This window comes from Larimichthys crocea, chromosome XIII (assembly GCF_000972845.2).
Source record: "Larimichthys crocea isolate SSNF chromosome XIII, L_crocea_2.0, whole genome shotgun sequence".
In the NCBI taxonomy this organism is placed as follows: Eukaryota; Metazoa; Chordata; class Actinopteri; family Sciaenidae; genus Larimichthys; species Larimichthys crocea.
Genome location: NC_040023.1, coordinates 20,442,144 through 20,460,449, shown reverse-complemented (window position 1 = coordinate 20,460,449; position 18,306 = coordinate 20,442,144). Strand labels below are relative to the sequence as shown.

Sequence of the window (18,306 nt, the reverse complement as noted above, 5' to 3'; positions counted from 1 at the left end):
TTTTTTTTTTTTTTTTTTTATTATATGTTATCAGTGACTCCCTCTGGTGACTGTAAGAGGTACATACATCTGATTCATATTCATGAGCGCAATGCTTGCAACAGGGCCAATGAGAATTTATTTAAAATCCATTGGATTAAGTTTCTTTGTTTGGGTGGGGGTGCAGCCAGTACAACCTTACAATCTCTGCCTATAACACAACATTTCTTCCTCATGATTTGAGATTTAATGATGCTGTTACGCTTAAGTTAAGACATCAATGCCTTCATGTTATGTGCTTTATAAAAAAGGAAAAGGAGGAAAGCACTGTACTTATCACAATACACAGAATGTGACAGAATGCAAATCGTCATAACTGTCTTTAGATCATTTAGCATTATTATAGAGTAAGTCAATATCCATTAGGTGGAGATATACACAGGAGAATGTTTAATTGCGTCTCCATAGAGTGAAGATGATGATCAAGGAGACTCAAATGGCAGTGTGGAACAGTTTAACTCAGACTGCAGAGGAAAGGTGTTCATATCTATCATTTATAGTTTTACTTAGCACGTTTGCTGAGCCTGTGTAATGTGCACACACTGCTGGTATCACCAGAGAGTTGACTTCATGTCTTGTCTAGGTTGCAGATTAGATACCCAGCCTTGTGGGGTTTCTCTTTGAATCCTTAATGCTGTGATATTCCTAAAAATACAAAAATGTGGGATTCAGGTGTTTTACACTTCTTGTTTTAGTTTATGTATTACAACTGGCTGTAAGGCAGGCAACGTAAGAAGAACCAACTGCAGCAACAATGGCAACATGTGCAATCTATCAGAATAGTTTATCATTCATTTCCTGTCTTCCTCTCTCTTTTCAGTGAAGGCGGGGTCTGTGTCAGACTCTGTTCAGCGACCCAGCCCTCTTCGTACCAACTCTGAGGATCATGGCTCCTTTAAGACCAAGGATCCATCTCCAAACCCGGACAAGGACAAGGCAGCGGGCAAGAAGTCATCAGACTCTGGGGAGGAGGCAGACAAAGACTTTATTTTAATATGAGTGAGACAAATGTTGATAAGCCTCACATGTTTTCCTTTTAGAAAAGGGGGATCTAATCAACGTATATTTTCGTTTATATTCAAGGTTGTACCCGCAGGTCCTGTCTGACCATATAGTACAAATCGTGTTTTGTTTGCAGGAAGACCTGCTGTAGTATCAGGTAATACACAGTCTTAAATTAAATTTAATTTGGTTGTTTATGATAAAACTATCAACATTAACACTTGAGGGGGAAATCCTCATCACATTTTTCAGTCACCTAGTAAACCAAACTGTGCTAAGTCTCCTAAGAGCTTCCTTCTCTCAAACCTACCCTCCGCTGTCAAGTGAAAAGGTCTATAAAACAATAAACCTTTCAGGATTTCAGGGTGATCAAACATACTTAGTTCATGAAGATTGAAACCTGAATTTAAGCATGAGTTTGTAAACCACTAAAAAAAGAGAGAGACTGTGAAACTGAGTGACTTTCTTTAACTAATAATCCAATGTCTTGTTTCTCTTGTTGCAGTAACTTGTTTCCCAGGGACCAAACACACAAAAACAATAATACCAGGATCACTGTACTGTACTTGAACTCAAACACACAGCCAGACCAGGACCCAATGGGATTTTCCTTCAATATATTTGTATAGATTTTCTATATCCTATTTTCAGTACAACTTACTTTTCTCCGGACTTCAGAGGTTACTGAATCCATTATGCAATTCAGCTTTTTTGTTTTCTTTCTTTTTTTACAGGTTCAGCTGAGAATCTCAGCCCACCACAAATCAAAAATACACATTTGATGTAGCTTACCTGATAGCTTACCTGTCTACAAGTCTCTCAGAGGAGACTTGTAGACTTCTCTGAATGACTGAAGAACAGCTGTAGACAATATCAAACACATCTGTGTGAGAGAGCTGAAGTGACCATATGTAGTGTTGCTTTGAGAGGACTGCTTTACCCTTTAACTTCAGTAATAATCAAAAAGGCTTTAGCACTGTTAACTAACACTGTTTTATTTAGAACACTATGGAATACTGCAGACATCTTTTTTATGCTGTTTCGAGGGGAAAGGCGTATGTGTCTGTCATCAAAGTGCAATTCAAAGTGCCATCATGAAACTGTCTCAGATTTCGGTTAGATCTGTATTAGTTAAACCAAACAGCTTAAATTCCAGCTGTCACTTCTCAGAAGAAATACAACTATGGAGCATTAAACTAAACTGAGTGGTATGCCAGTGTTTGTCACAGTTATACAGACTCTGAATTGCTCTTAAAGAGAGATGGATCCTCAACATACTTAGATTTATTAACATTCCCCTAGTGTGTTGATGGTCTAAAGAAAGAAAGAACTTACTCAGAAAGAGGAATGTCATAGATAATCAGCTTGAAGGTAACACAGAAGAAAATGTCATTTGCTTCCCATTTCAGTATTTTGACCTCTTCAGTCTGATCTTTGTGTAAAAGCGGTACACTGAGGGAACTCCAGCAGACACTCAGCATCTCCTACAGATCTGACCTTCAGCTATGGCTTTCAAATTCAGCTCACTTCCTGTGCAAGACAAGATATTTCTTTGAAATGCAACCTCAATTGTTTGCAATCATATTGCCTTTGTTAATAATTAATAATAATTGAGAAAACAGCAGTGAAAGTGAGCTGAGGGTAGCTGTACTGTATTTTGACCACATAGACCTCAGGCCTTTCCCTAATGTAGCACCCTAGTTTTTAGGACCAGAATGCTACACCACAACAAAAACCGCAGCAGCAGCAACAACAACAACAACAACAGCATAGAGGCCTGTGTTTCCTCTTATTTTTGTCTTTCAAGAGCTAGAAATGCCCTTTTCACACTGCTACAAACAGACTCTTGAATGATTAAAAAAAACTTATCATTTATCTTATAATTCATTGACAAAAGGAAAAGAAAAACCTAACCCTAACCCCTAAGGAAAAACTATTATATAAGTATAACAGTTTGCACCATAAGCACTGGATTTGTCACTAATATGGCATAAACATAGATCAGGGCAGCCTTTGCATTAGATTATGTTGCAGTCGTGATATTGGAGTCACTGTAATTATTAGTTCTCAACTTATGAATACCATCAACATCCAAGTTGTAATGATAACTGGAAACATTAGACTGCCTCCCACAGTCCTTCATTCAAGGACAACAAACATAAATTTAATAGACAGAGTGTAGCCTAGGGACAGTATTTTAACCCCTATACAACCATCTGATGACAGAAATATTCGCATGTCACATTTTATTATATTGACATTAACCATTACATTTACTTTTGACTATCTAGCTGACTAAACTGGGCTCCAACATTAATTTTAAACGTGCGCTAGACCTTGTTCTTTATGCGCAGTGTGAAAGGGGCACAACTTATTGTACTGTACAAGAGTCTAATTCAAGTCAAGTCCAAAGGTCTTACTGGTGCACCTTTTCCTATGGTGTCTATCGATGTCTTTTTGTAGGATCATGATAAAAACTTGCTTCCTTGTCACTAATCATGTCTTGGAAATAACACTGTTCCTCCTGTATATAGTTAATCTGTCTCTGATGTCAATAACTGCTTTGATTCACAGTCCATGTCCTAAAACTCAAACATCAGTTTTTGTTTGAAAGATGTTCAAGGACACAGAAAAAAAAACACACTACTTTTCAATACGTTTAAACACACGTGACTGTGTGCTGTATTCTGTTGACATTTTTAGTCGTTTTCCTGACTCAAGGAAATTGTATGGACACACTCTTCTTCTTTCACTCTTCTGTGTGGGATTTCAGAGGCAGCTGGCTGTGTTTCTGTCATGATTTCCTGTTCAGTCCTGACAAATGAGCATCCACTTCATTGCTATTGGTGCACAGAGTGGAGAACATGAAAATAACCAGTAGCATTGAATCTAGACTCCTGAGTCTGTGTGTGACTGCATGATGTGGCTGTGGAGTTGTACTGTATGTATATATGTGCTTTCATACATGTAGGTGTGTGTGTGTATGTGTGTGTATTTATATATATGTATGTATGTGTAATATACACACTGTGATACATTCACACGCCTATGTGAACACAGCAAATCCTATATTGTTTTGGTACTAAGTACACTACTATACTAGGGGTTTGTTTGTAACTTATTTGGAATAAAAACGCAAACAGTGGCCGGTGATGTCTTGAACCTTTTTTGTTGTTTTTCACTTGTACATTGTGTTCATAAATGTAGAAATTAATTCTTTGTATGTATTAATTTGTTATTAAATGTTATCAATTAATGTTACTTTGATCATGATTCCCCAAAAAAAAAGAAATGATGCAAAACAATGTTTTCCCTGAGCTGGAAAAAAAAGCATAAATACAAATGACATGTTTGCTCATTATCAATCCATTTGTTCCATTTTTGTCATGGATCAGTATGTTTCACTAAGTCATTCTGCTGGTGTTGGACATTTCTTCATGCAAATATTAATATTGATTAAAATAATTTTACAGGCTTCAAAATCTCTGCATTGTCTCTGTAACTTTTGTCTGTGATCTATTTTGCAGTTTATCAATACAGCCACCAGGTGGCAAATACAATGCTATGGTTTACTTTTGTTCTCTCTCTCTCTCTCTCTCTCTCTCTCTCTCTCTCTCTCTCACACACACTTCCTTTTCTCTTTCACACAGAGGAGGTGTGGTTTCTACTAAGTCAGAAAGAGCATATGTCACCCAAGCAGGCAACTGAACAGTGCAACACAGTTTGTCGCCTCAGTCCTCTTTGGGTTATGTTAAAGTTGACAGTTTACTTCTTTGCCTCTCTTCATTAACATGGACAGTGCATTTGCTAACCTGGATGCAGCTGGTTTCCTGGAAATCTGGCAACACTTCGACGCAGATGGTGAGGAAAGTTGATGACAAATGTAAAGGCCTTTTTTTATGGTGAAAAAACACCATAAAACAGGACTTTCCATTTTACCTCCTGCTTTTAATAGACCAGTGAGAATACCAGCCTTTTTTGTGATGATGCATGTGAGTACTGTTTAAGGGAAGTAATTAAGGTTCTTACGTTTATATATTATTGTCACTGAAAAATAGCCAATTTGAATATTTCAGTTTTTAAGTACTATGTCAACCTGAAACAATAAAAGTACAAATTTATGTACATGTCAAGTCTGAACAGGGCTTGATATAGAAGGGAAGATGCATGAAATGAAGCAGGAAGACTAAATATCTAAAATATAAAGACTAGTTACTTTGTGACTTCATTTCATTGTAAAATCTCACTATTTGAATTTTGAGGAAAACTTAATTCAGTGGATTTAAAACCAAAAGACTTACAACATATACAATTTATATATTTTTTATTGGACAGATAATGGCTACATTGAGGGCAAAGAGCTCGATGACTTTTTCCGTCACATGATGAAGAGACTGGGTCCACAGGTAAGTCAACTTTGGATGAATTCACTTGGAACGTAATGACAGCAGTTTAAAAAAAGATTGCATGTAAAGTGTATAGCTGAACAGGCACCAAGCCACAGATTGCGACATCATTTTCATCTGATATTGTTAAACTCGTGTTACTAGTTTGTCAATCTACTCTATGTCACACAAACTCACACTAAGCAACTGCATTCAATTTAAATTAGACTTTGCAGCTTTTGTGATCTTTGCTGTGTGGGCAGCTGAACCTCTATGCAGTTATCTGGATGGGTGTGGTGAGTAGAAGGATGTTAGATGCAACACAATTAAAGAGCTCTGGTCGCTGTCAAAAGGAGATCCCTACTTGTCAGAGAGCCTTCTCCTTGACCAGTTATGATGGAAAAACCAAATGAGCTCATCTTCTAGTGTGTGTTTGTGTGTGATTGGACTCCCCTGGATACTAATGGAGCACTAAAACAAACAAACCACCAACCACATGTCACTTTGTCCCTGTGCTGTTTGCTTCCAAACATATTGCCCCCAGGATAAGTACTGTTTTGTGTTAACATGGTGCAGTGGTTCGATTATTTTCTCTTCAGCTATTGAGGCATTATGTGATGTTAACCACGTGATGCTTTTCCATCTTTTTGTCCTTTGATTTTTTTTTTCTAGTGCAACACGTTAATTATGTTGATTTTTTATTTTCTTATATGCAACTTAATGAATTTGCATGTTATACAGTGTAAGTTTAACACATCCGTGAAATGTAAATGTAAAATGTTCTGCCTAGCAACAGGAGACTGCTGCCACCAAACACAAGTGTCTGACATAAATGTGATACTGAAGATAAATGAGCAAAACTCTGGCACCTTTTAGTCTGCATGGAGCAATGATTCAGACTTCAGCAACATAGATCAACAGGTTTCTATAGTTACAGTACAGCAATCAAACTGCAAGCTGCTAAATATAATTTAAAATTACATCAGCTAGAAGTATTCTTTTTTTAAGCTCTTGACTGAGCTCTGGTTGAGAAAGAACCTCATCTAGACAGGAAATGCGATTCTTATGTCAGATAAGCGTGCATCAACTCTTTGTCTGTTTATTAGATTGGTTAAGGCAGGGACATGTAAAGTGAGCTACAGTACATACATGCTTTATAAACAGCCTGGGGTTGAGTAATAAAGAAGTTCAAGGAGTATCCATGGTAACATTTCTTAAAATAACTATGACTCAGACAGTAGTATTTGTCCTTCAACATCAAAATTTTATAGAATAGATTTTTTATCTTCATTTAAATGAATCAGTATAAAGTACAAGTTGTTTTTATTACAATTTACTACATATACTATTTAACTTTTCCAATACGCATATACAGTATCAGTCCAAAACACCCAGTGAGTTTCTAATGTTGGCTTTTGAAAATCACTTTCATTTTAATCTCATGCATCTCTACAGGAGAAAGTCACTGAAGAAAGAGTCCAGAGAATGAAGCAAAGGTTTATGTCAGCCTATGATGCCACTGCTGATGGAAGACTCCAGATTCAGGAGGTACCACAAGATTTCTGTGTCTAAAATCACTTTCTCATTATTTCCTCACAGTGAGTAAAGGTGAAGCACTTATTCATATTTTAAACAAAATGTGACACGGTGACAACGTTGTATCGTTTCTCCTTCTATATGCATGTTTACCTGTTTCATAGGTGGTAAAACCCCTTAGAATACCTGTCCTTTAAGAACTGAATTCACTTCAATACATTCATTCACTTTGTCATTGATTAGAAAATGTGGAGTTTTGTTCCATAGAGCACTTGTCCTCCATATTTCTAGTTCATAAGCAGGTTCAGTGACATCCAACATCACCGGTCAACACCCTTTCTTCTCCTTCGTTCTTTCTTTCTTTTTTCTTCCCCCATCTCTCTCTCTCTCTCTCTCTCTCTCTCTCTCTCTCTCTCTATCTATCTATCTCATGTATCCATGGCAATTATGATACAGCTTGTACCATATTCAAGCAAACTAATTTCCGCCACTGCTGAGAGTCACGCTAAGCCAGCTGAGTAAGCTGGAGAAGAGCAGCACTCAAACCACACTCAATCGATTGTGTATATACACAGAATGCACCTTTTGGACTGTCAAGTAGGACTCTTAAAATATCCAAAACTGGTTGCTTGTAATTAATGAAGTGGCTTTTTAATTGACTGAATTTATTTAATCTAACTTGACTGACAAAGGCTGCAGCTGTTTTCCAGAAATTTAAAGCCATATTTTAATGACATTGCTTTCTTAGTCTCCACTCTATGTATTTGATGCATCTCTTGGCAGAAGCAGCGGTGCTTTATGAGAACAAGTGCATGGAACATACCCATCACCCATTCAATGGTCCAATCCCTTAATGCATTGTAGCCGCAGACCCTAAATGAATGAATCAATATGTCTGCCATAAATGGCCTGTTGATTTACTGTGGCTGATACAGGAACAGTGTGGTAAAACCTTTTTGTACAAGAGCTTCTTTTGAAGCATCCTTCTGACTGAGGATGCATCTGTTAGACTTTTCATTTTCCAATACCAATTCTGTCTTTTTTCCTAATTTAAAACCTGTACACCTCACTGTGTGGAACAATGAATGAATTTTATGTACAGTATGTGACCTATAGCTGATAGCAGAAACACTGTTATTCTAAATGACACTTACAAAGAAACTGTACTGTATGCAGTACTGTATTTAATTTGGATTGGTAATATCTGGTCAAAACCTAATCTACTTAATGAAGTCAGTATCGGACCAGGTACTGATCCAGTGAATCACATCAGTGCATCCCTGCTGCCAACAGTACAAAATTTAGGCTCATGAAGTAAACTTATATTATAAAATACAATATGAAATATGTCTCTTGTCTAGTGTTTGCCTTTAAAAATAAACTGTAATGTTATTTCCCCACACTTTAGCTTCTGCTCTGTGAATGGCATTCAGAAGGAAGTAGGAAAGCCTATCTGTAAGCCACAGTATCCTGTGAGCTGCATGAAATGCTGTTCCTCCTGTAGTTCAGCATCATATAACTGGTCTGACAGGCCTACTCACTATTATTGTACTATTGCTGCAAGGCAACTGCAACATGCCATGCATTTATTGTACTTGTAGCAAAGTTAATAGTAATGGGAAAACTCTCCTAATGATTTTTTTTTTTTTTTTTTTTTTAAACACAGATGCTGTATCTGTCAAGGAATCTGTTTTGATCACTTCATTAGGGGGATGCTTGATAAAATGAGACGTCAACGACGTCTACACGATTAAACTTTGCTGATAATATAGTATCATAGTATACATAGTATACTGTCCGTGCTACTTTGTGTTTACTGAATTCTGATGTCAGTCTACATGCATAATGAATAAATTCAAACCTAATATGCAAGGGTCTGTAGAGTTTGGCAATTGGAAAATGCTATATGAATGCATTTTTTCTAGTGTGACTCTTAGAAACCTGGAAGTTGATCATTTCAAAATGAATTAGCCCTTTTTTTTACTATTGCTTTAACTGAGGCATGTTTGAAAACGTGACAAAGACTTTTTTGAGCATGTTAAGCTTTTTTTTTTTTATGAACTTCTTCCTCTTCTGGAGTTGGCATCACAGTTGGTGCATTGCACTTCTTCAGCTTTGTGATCTAAATGGCTGCAGTATCATCTTGTATTTTAATCAGATTGATCATGGGGGTCAGTTTAATCTGCTAATGGCGGACTGATACTATTAAAGGACAGACAAGGGAAGAGCAACATGAATTGGAGAGGAGCCAGGAGGAGCTAGTGTAAAACATAAATTCTCACTTGTCTCTAGAATCATGCAGATAGTTTTAGTATGCAGAGGTTTGAAGTCTCTGCGGCTGAGTATTCTGCTGCCATCTTAATACAGTAAAAGGAATAAAATTACATAAAAATGTTTTTTTTCCCACCCTCATTTTATCAATACAATCCATAGACTGTCACTGCTTTCTGCTCTGCCCTGTGTCATGTTTTCCAGTTGGCCAATATGATCCTCCCTGAAGACGAGAACTTCCTGTTGATTTTCCGCAGAGAAGCTCCTCTGGACAACAGTGTTGACTTCATGAAGGTGAGGTCACAGACTATACTACACAGAATCATGAGATGTGACAAGGCAACATAAGACGAGTCTGTTCTACCAAACTTTTATAATTATTAGGAAAGTGTCACATTTTGTGTCCATAAAAGATTATACAGCAGCATTAAAACTACCAAAGCTTCAAAACAATCCTGATTGGCTAGTGGTCTAAGTCATATATGAAGTAGCTTTGACATTCACGGTTTGAATGGGGACCACTGTTGCATGTCACTGCTTTTTCCTATGGTTCGGACTCAAAAATATGTCGCGCACAAGTTCACACAACAGGTAAAGAACTAGAGTACCAGATTATTAAGCTTTCAAGATAAGAAAGTTCTTTTGGGCCTATACCTCAAACTACGAACTGGATCAATAAAAAATTCTTTAAAAAAAATAATGNAATTCACACAACAGGTAAAGAACTAGAGTACCAGATTATTAAGCTTTCAAGATAAGAAAGTTCTTTTGGGCCTATACCTCAAACTACGAACTCGATCAATAAGAAATTCTAAAAAAAAAAAAAATGGTAACTGGAATGTACTTATATAGCGCCTTTCTAGTCTTCCGACCACTCAAAGTGCTTTATGCTACATATCTCATTCACCCATTCACACACATTCATACACTGATGGCATTGGCTGCCATGCAAGGTGCCAACTGCTCATCAGTTTGAAGAGCTAACCATTCATACACATTCACACACCGATGGAGCAGCCCTCGGAGCAATTTGGCATGATAATTTGTTGAACCAGCTTGACCAGCAACAGGCCAACAGAGTAGAGGAGGGTATGTGAGATGTGGAAGATTGTGTCAGATATGTTACTTGCATTTGCAACACATGCAAAGTATGAGGAAGTCTTAAAACAACCTCAGAGCGACGAATTCTAGCATAACTGGAACGAGAGCACAGTTTTTTAAATGTGGTAGTAGTGGAAACACTCAAAAAAACATTTTTTAATTATGGCAGTATTTTCATTACATGATTTTAACCATCAGAACTGACGTTTTGCATCTAATCTAGTGTAATATTTCTCATTGTGAACGCCTGTACACTGCATGTAAGCACTGATCAATGTGCCCTTTTCCACCCACTGTAGATATGGAGGAAGTACGATGTTGACAGCAGCGGCTACATATCAGCTCAGGAGCTTAAGGTAAGGTTGTCAGAGTAAACAAAAAGCACATCTCCTCACACAACAGAACAAATTGCACATCTTTTTTCTGGTCAGGGAGCAACCTTCAGTGTTAGTATAGACAGAGGTCAACCCCTTGGCCACTATTTCCCGTTCTTTAATACAATGTGATGTTTGTCCTTTTTCAGCTTCTCACAACATATTTCTCCTGAGAAGAGAATTTTTTGGTAGATAAAATAAATACCAACGTGATCAACAATTTGAGGGCTTTTGTCATATTTGGAATCAGCTTTTCCTCACTCCACAATATTTACACAAAATTTTCATACAGTTATGAGCAACTGTGTATCACCCCTTGGATTATTTTGGTTTGTTGATCTAATAATGTATTTTTTTTTTCTCAGGCTTTTCTTAGAGACCTGTTTCAACAGCATCACAAGGATGTGTCATCTGACAAGCTGGAGGAGTACACAGACACAATGGTAGTAACACAATTGACTCTATTCACAATAAAACATACTTGGTGCTCATAATCATGCTACTATCTATGGTGTATGTACAGGATGTGTGTGTGCAGAAACATACACAGCTACTACTACTTTGTCTATCTTTAAACAGTCAGAGGTTGATTTTAAAGTCAGTTATATTTAGGCAGGTGTCAATCATGACAATCTGACTTGCGATCAGTCTGTGTGGACAGATAAGTTTATGCTAAACCTTTTCCATTCTTTACTCGATGTGCAGCTGGATTGATTGGTCACTTGACTGTAGGCAGGAGGCTCTGTTGCATCGACTGTATGTAGAGATTGTGTAGTGCTGTTTTAAACACTCAAATCAGAATCAGAATCAGAAATACTTTAATAATCCCAGAGGGAAATTATTTTTGTTACAATTACGAATAAAAAACACACACACACACACATATAAAAAGGTATATACAAGATCAAATTAACGTTAAATAAAATGCAAATACTGCCATTTCAAAGCTGCTTGCTGGTAAGTACTGTAACTGAAAAGAAAAAAAAAACATGTGCTGCAGCTGTCTTCAAAACATGATTTTTGACATGTTTATAACTGTACCACTAAAAAAGATTTAGCTTATAGTACTTCAATGTATGAATGAATAGAAGAAGGACCTTCCACTTCTTGTTATTTTCTCATTGTCACACGTGCTGCTGCAGCTGTCAAAAGGAGCGTCTCCCTGATTTATTACTGGGGAAACTCTGAGTCTCGGATAACATGTTCCGTCTATTTTAAAGATTTCATTTTGGCAAAGATTGGTTCTCAGTTCAAATCAGGTCAGATGATGAGTTGGCACCTGAGTCACAGGTGGTTTGAGGAAATAACAGAGAGTCTCACAGTGGATGTTTTTTTTTTCTTGCAGATGAAAATCTTTGATAAAAACAAGGATGGTTGTTTGGATTTGAACGACTTGGCCAGGTACATCACAAGAGCAGAATTCATATATTTGCATTGCCATAAGTGAAATTTGGTTAAATTTTGCTAAATGCCAACATCTTAAAAAATAAACAGCAGAAGTACCAATGTGGTATGGAGTTATTTTTGTCTCAAATATATCCGTAAACGCACACAGAGTGATCTACAAATTGTTATGGTAACCATGACGCCCACTGCGAAGTGACTAAGCAGTCGGATCAATTATCTCTAGAGGACTAATAAAACACAATTTGCATTGCATCATTCAACATAGATTTAGAAAGTAAAACACACATTTCTCACTAGAAATGTCCTCAAACAATGCCAGATATATCTTGAAATGTTGTTTTTACGTCCAGAAAGCTGAATAAATATAACGTTCATTATACACAGAGAACAACACTGCCACCTAGTGGTGAGGACGGCGTCTCAGAAATACGTAACTGAGGAAAGATGCGTGTGTGTGAATGGTGATCCACAAATGCTGAATCACGCTTCACAAACAGAATTTTCAGTTTTACAAATGGCTTTTTTGTTTTTACAAATGGGAAATTATGTATTTATAAATAACTAATATATTTACAAATATACGTGTATTTGTAAAAACCAAAATACAAGTTACGAATTGGAAATTTGTATTTGTGGATAGCAAAACACGTGTACAAATCAAGGAACATTTTTAGATCACTCTCTGTGCGTTTACGGATATATTTGAGACAAAAATAACTCCATAATGTGGGGACATTTATAGAAATGTACTAGAAAAAAAATGCTATACATTCCCCCCCAGTTTTTTAAAAGTGCTGCATCTTAGATTTCTATCACAATGAGTATTGAGTATGATGAACACTCAATAAATAGTTTCTTTCTCAATTAGGATCTTGGCTTTAGAAGAGAATTTCCTACTCCAGTTCAAGATGGATGTAAGTGTATTCTTTATCTTATTCCTTAATATTTGGCAGATAAAAATATAAATCAACAGTTTAATAAGTTATCTTCTGTTATTTTGACCTCTCCTCCCACTTTCTCTCTTTCTTCTTTTTCAAAGGCCTGCAGCAAAGAGGAGAGAAAGACTGACTTTGACAAGATCTTTGCCCATTATGATGTTGTAAGTACAATAATGCACTGGATGGGACACAAATTATGAGTATTGCATCATATCAAAGCTTATTGCATATCCTGCAGGAAGCAATGAGAATATAAACTGCAGGTGAAGTACAATCATCATACTACCATTATAGTCTGTTGCATTTCTGAAATATTCTACAGCACTTTGTTGTTCTTCTCCAGTCATAGTAATAACAGCAGTTTAACAGTAAACACAGTGAACACAACAGGCTTCTGACCAAAAGGTTGAAGGTTTGAATCATCAGCTGGCCTGTAGGAAATTTTATGATGAGGATAAAGGACAGCAAACAATCATCCTTCACCATCTTCCTTTAGAGGCAGCCATGGGCAAAACAGCCACCTGGTGCAAGGCTGCAGAAAGGAGAAATTTATTACAAGTATTAGTGCCTGTGGTCACACTGGGCAGTTTCTATGTGTATCTTTGTTGGATTGTGATATGTTTCTTCAAAAGACTCTTTTTGTTTTTTGTGTTTTATAAATGTTTTATAAAAGGACAGTACCCTTCCACAACACAACAGGAGTAAGTCTTCATATGTTCCTATGCCTTTCCATTCGAGCAAGATCATCACCACTAAACATTTGCATAATGTGTGGCTGTGTGCATCCAAGTAGCTACTTTCCCCAGTAATGAAACATAATAAAATAAAGCACCCATTATATTGTGAAGTCACTCTCTGGGGTGATAAGTTAACTCTGTCAGACTCATTCACAGTGCAGCATTAGATAAGAGTCAGGAGTCACTGATAAGCTTCCTCTCTGTTCTGTAAAATCATATTTATGACTTGTCTATAATATCAAGTGGTGTATGAACTAATGGGTCATTTTTACACTGGCTGCTTACTTCAGTGTTCAAAGAATTATGGTCAGAAATCAGTTACTCTGGCTATTAGTTGGGGAATAATTTAATGCACTTTTAAATGAATGGACATATGGAAACATTGTGATCTTCAGTGATAACAGAGTCTGAGCAGCTAGTGTGTTATTGACATGTTTCACACCATGGCTGCATTTTCAAACACTTATATTAACAGCACAGCAAATGGCACCTTTTAAAGTCCTTCAAACACTGTCACCAAGGCATGCTTACTAGCAGGCTTTCACGCAACATCTCTTGATTGTGGAGGAAGTGAAAATACACAGAAACCTTGGGCTTGTGGCAAGAGACTAATATTTCATTTGAAATTGTTTTCAAGCAAGAGTTGAGTTACTGCAGTGAGGAGGAGGACAGATGAATCATATTTGTCCTTCAGTCTGTGACACTGTTAGGGAGAACTTGTGTGCTTCTGCTTCAAATCATGTTGTAGGTGGAGGTGGATATTTGAAATAAATATTTGTGATAAAATGTGATCAGCTACAAGATTAACATGCAAAACCCCCTGTAATGCTGGGATCTGTTCCAGTCCCACCAATAAACTGAAAGGAGTACACCCAGAAAAGTAAGACTGATGAATGACTGAATGATGTGAGTGGAATGTAAATTAGATAAAGTAATCTGCACTCCTTCTTCCTCCATTCCGTCTCCCTGTCTTTCTGTCTTTTCTCTTTCTTCTGGCCATTCTTTATCGGCTTTCCTTTTGCCTTACCTGATTAGAGTAAGACAGGAGCGCTGGAGGGTCCTGAGGTGGACGGTTTTGTCAAAGACATGATGGGCCTGGTCAGGGTAAGGCACTTTACTGCTGCTGTATTTTTGTGAGCATGCTTTAGGACATTTAGATGTCACCCAGATGTACACATTTACAGTGTAACACTTCTCCACTGTCCCTTGCTTTGTCTCCTGTCCTCTGCAGCCTAACCTCACAAGTTCTGAGCTGGACAAGCTGCGAGCTGTTTTGTTGCGTCACTGTGATGTCAACAACGATGGAAAGATCCAGAGGAATGAGTTAGCTCTGTGTCTGGGAGTGAAACCTTAGATGTTAAAGCCAAATCTTAAAGAGCTGTATTATGAAACACTGGATTTGTATTTCTTGTATAGTCAGTAATAGTAATAGAGTTTTCTTTTGATCTGTATCAGTCTGATTACTGGGTTATTTAAATGTTAATATTCATGCATAGTTATTTGATCCCAAATATGATATAAACACAATTTGTTGCTGTGTGAAGAAAAACTAAATGAAATGACTGATCGTCTATGACTTGAAATGACAGTGTTTCTTGTGCATGTGCAAAGAAAGATCTTTTTTGTTTCGTGCTGGAGTATGTTGACCATTTGCATGTTTCTCTGCCAAATAATGCTTTAGAACAGTGTACACTGTTGAAAAATCTGCCAAATAATGCTTTAGAACAGTGTACACTGTTGAAAAATAAAAATGATTACAAGAATATTGATTTCTTTATCATTTTTTTATGAATGTATTGTAACCTAAGAGCTCTTTTAAATAAATGAAAAATAAAAGTTATCAACTAATTTTAATTAGCATTATTTTGAAAAATGTACTGTCCACTAATTAAGGGATTTAATAATGACAGTACCAGTCAACAGTTTTGACACACCTTCTCATTCAATGACTTCTCTTTATTTTTATTACTTTCTACATTGTCGACTAACACTAAAGACATTAAAACTATGAAGTACTGTAATAGAAATAATGTGGAAATTTTTAAAAAAAAGTGTAAACAGAGCAATGTAGCCTCATTACGATGACGCTTTTCACATTCTTGGCATTCTTTCATTCAGCTTCAGGTAGTGACTTGGAAAGCTTAAGACATAAAGGTCAGTCTGGAAATTTTCAAAAACTATCAAACACTCTTTACACACTTTAACAGGACAATGATCCAAAACACACCTCCAGGCTCTAAGGGCTATTTGAGATGGTTTGGGATGAGTTGAACAACAAGCAGCCAACAAGTGCTTCAAGACTGGAAAAACAGGGTGACTAATTCATGAAGCTGACTGAGAGAATGCCAAGATTGTGCAGAGCTATGAAAGCAAAAGAAAGCTACTAATGAATCTAAAATAAGATACTGTTATTACTGTACATATTGTCTTGGTATTTTATATAAATGATGGTTACAAAAAGCTTTGTAGCCGTCAGTAATGAGTCATTGACAGTCTTTTGAATGTTTTTTCGAAAAGTACTGTAGCATTTAACAATGTACTGTACATGATGTTTAATGGAATGCAAGGAATGAATACACTAGGTTAGTTCCCTGGATTTCACATTCTTCGTGTAATGAAATATCCCCTTCAAACACATTTATGCAGACATTTTTTCAAGAGAGTGATGAGTCACCAGCAGTGGCAGAAACTTATATTTGTACAGGGGGCAAAATAAATACAATGCCCTGGTCATGTAAGATGTTCTGTGAAATACAAACCCTTATACATTTAGAGATGCAGAGGTTAACTTAGGTTTAAACATTTGAAGTGAACTGTTTCATCTCCACCAGACAAACTGTAACACTCTCTGACTTTTTTCCTGAGAGATGCAACAAGCTGACAGGGCGAGTCATTGTTTGTTAAGCATCCAGAGAATGAAAACAAACAGAGTTAAGTAGATGGAAACCCCTCCGGCCACTAAAAGGGAGCTAATGGTGTGGATCTAAAAGCTTTATTCTGCCTCAGACCAGCTGATTGCCAACAGTCCCAACAAAGCTGTAGCGTGTGGCTTCATGTTGTCTCTATCACTGTCTGTGTTTGTCCATTAAACAAAGAAAAACAACTTCACATAATAAAGAGAAAGACTGTACATAGTGTTTATGTACAGTAAAAAGATCGTCTTGTGTTTACATGCTTTGTACAGTGAAGGGCGTATGATTGTGAATTTGTGTGGGCAGAGCAGCTGCTACACAGCTGCTACAAAACAAACAGTTTTCCATTTAGGCTGAAAGCTTCACTCCCAACGTATCACAGGCCTCATTTGCACTGCATGTTATAGTTATGGGAAATTTCAATGAAAAATGATCCGATAATTATCTGGAAGCACTTTAATGAACGCAGAATCAAGGTCCGTTAAGCTCCATTTTAGATGAATAATACATTCAGTCTGGACGATCTTACATTCACTTCCTTGTATTCATTATTACAATTTCTTCACTGTCAGCCTACCAAGAAGATATCTTAAGCCATAGCCTTTGAGTCTCTTTGAGCCCCGTTGTTAACAACCTAAAACCTATAAATCAACAAACATGTATAGCATAGCGGCTTCTGTAATGTATGTAAATAAAAAAGACATTTAGAAAAATCTATGTTTTCAATATTGAAATCATTTCCAGTCCACAAAATTGTCCCCATCTATTCAGTAGTGAAGTGACACTTCATGAACTTTGTTCTCACAGTCAAACAGCCCTTAACCAGCATTACGCTGAGCTCCTAAACAGGTTACCAAACAGTTACATGAGACTAAATTCTTAATTAATGATTTATTTAATGGTGCTCCATTGCTGTCACATTAACATTGAGGGCTTAACCTGGGGCTTTACAGCTCTGTTCCCTAATGTGTTGAAGCCACAAACACAACAACAATTAAAGTGGAAGCTATGGCCAAACAAAAGGGCAAGCCGTGTATAACATTTTGTCTTGTGCCTTTTAATCTGGTAATCTGTAAAGCAGCCCAGTCTTAGTGTGTTTTTAGCGTTCAATCATTCTGCAACTATTCTTAAAAAACAGAAACAAGGAATCTTCTGGTTTGCTTTTGAGAAACAAAACACACATTAAACGTGTCAAATTGTATGTGTTTTTGTGTATTTATTACAATGAACTCTATGATCACACTTCATTGAAGGGACACTGACTATATTAAAGATCAAGATCGGACCTGACCTGAACAGACAATACAGGCAACACCTGTTGTTCCAGTATTGATGTGTTTGCTGGAGGCCCTTTTAATATAAATGGTACATCTGTTAAACTAATTGTGTGTGTGTGTGTGTGTGTGTGTGTGTGTGTGTGTGTGTGTGTGTGTGAAAGAGAGAGAGAGAGAGAGAGAGAGAGAGAGAGAGAGAGAGAGAGAGACTCTTCTTTCCACAAAGAGCATCATTTGTTTACTGCTTCCCTCTAATGGTCACTCTGAAGTGTTGCAGTCCTTGATTCAGATGTATTCTAGTATTATAGAAAGTACAAATGAGTGTAAAAC

At 37.0% G+C, this 18,306-nt stretch overlaps 2 protein-coding genes across 7 annotated transcripts in view; both read left to right on the top strand.

Annotated features, from left to right (window-relative positions):
* Nucleotides 1-4,186, top strand: part of LOC104920208 (F-actin-uncapping protein LRRC16A) — a 64,919-nt gene extending 60,733 nt beyond the window's left edge. For 5 of the 6 annotated variants that reach the window (XM_019263699.2, XM_019263700.2, XM_019263698.2 and 2 more), the window contains one exon: nucleotides 860-4,186. In XM_019263699.2, coding sequence (XP_019119244.2) covers nucleotides 860-1,038 — 179 coding nt within the window. In that variant the 3' untranslated portion in view covers nucleotides 1,039-4,186. The remainder of the gene's footprint in view (nucleotides 1-859) is intronic. The other variant, XM_019263702.2, reaches the window with a different exon arrangement.
* Nucleotides 4,187-4,686: 500 nt separating this feature from the next.
* LOC104920200 (secretagogin) lies at nucleotides 4,687-15,494 on the top strand. The gene is made up of 11 exons (XM_027286026.1): nucleotides 4,687-4,902; nucleotides 5,377-5,447; nucleotides 6,882-6,974; nucleotides 9,438-9,527; nucleotides 10,634-10,690; nucleotides 11,074-11,151; nucleotides 12,054-12,109; nucleotides 12,984-13,029; nucleotides 13,155-13,214; nucleotides 14,826-14,894; nucleotides 15,022-15,494. Exons 1-11 carry the CDS (start codon nucleotides 4,833-4,835, stop codon nucleotides 15,142-15,144), a joined length of 813 nt encoding a protein of 270 aa, XP_027141827.1. The 5' UTR covers nucleotides 4,687-4,832; the 3' UTR covers nucleotides 15,145-15,494.
* The last annotated feature ends 2,812 nt before the right edge of the window (nucleotides 15,495-18,306 follow it).

Coding starts and splice junctions, on each gene's coding strand:
- LOC104920200 (XM_027286026.1), top strand. CDS start 4,833: ATGGACAGTGCATTTGCTAACCTGGATGCAGCTGGTTTCCTGGAAATC. Junction 13,030..13,154: donor TACTCCAGTTCAAGATGGAT/GTAAGTGTATTC, acceptor TCTTTTTCAAAG/GCCTGCAGCAAAGAGGAGAG. Junction 14,895..15,021: donor ACATGATGGGCCTGGTCAGG/GTAAGGCACTTT, acceptor TGTCCTCTGCAG/CCTAACCTCACAAGTTCTGA.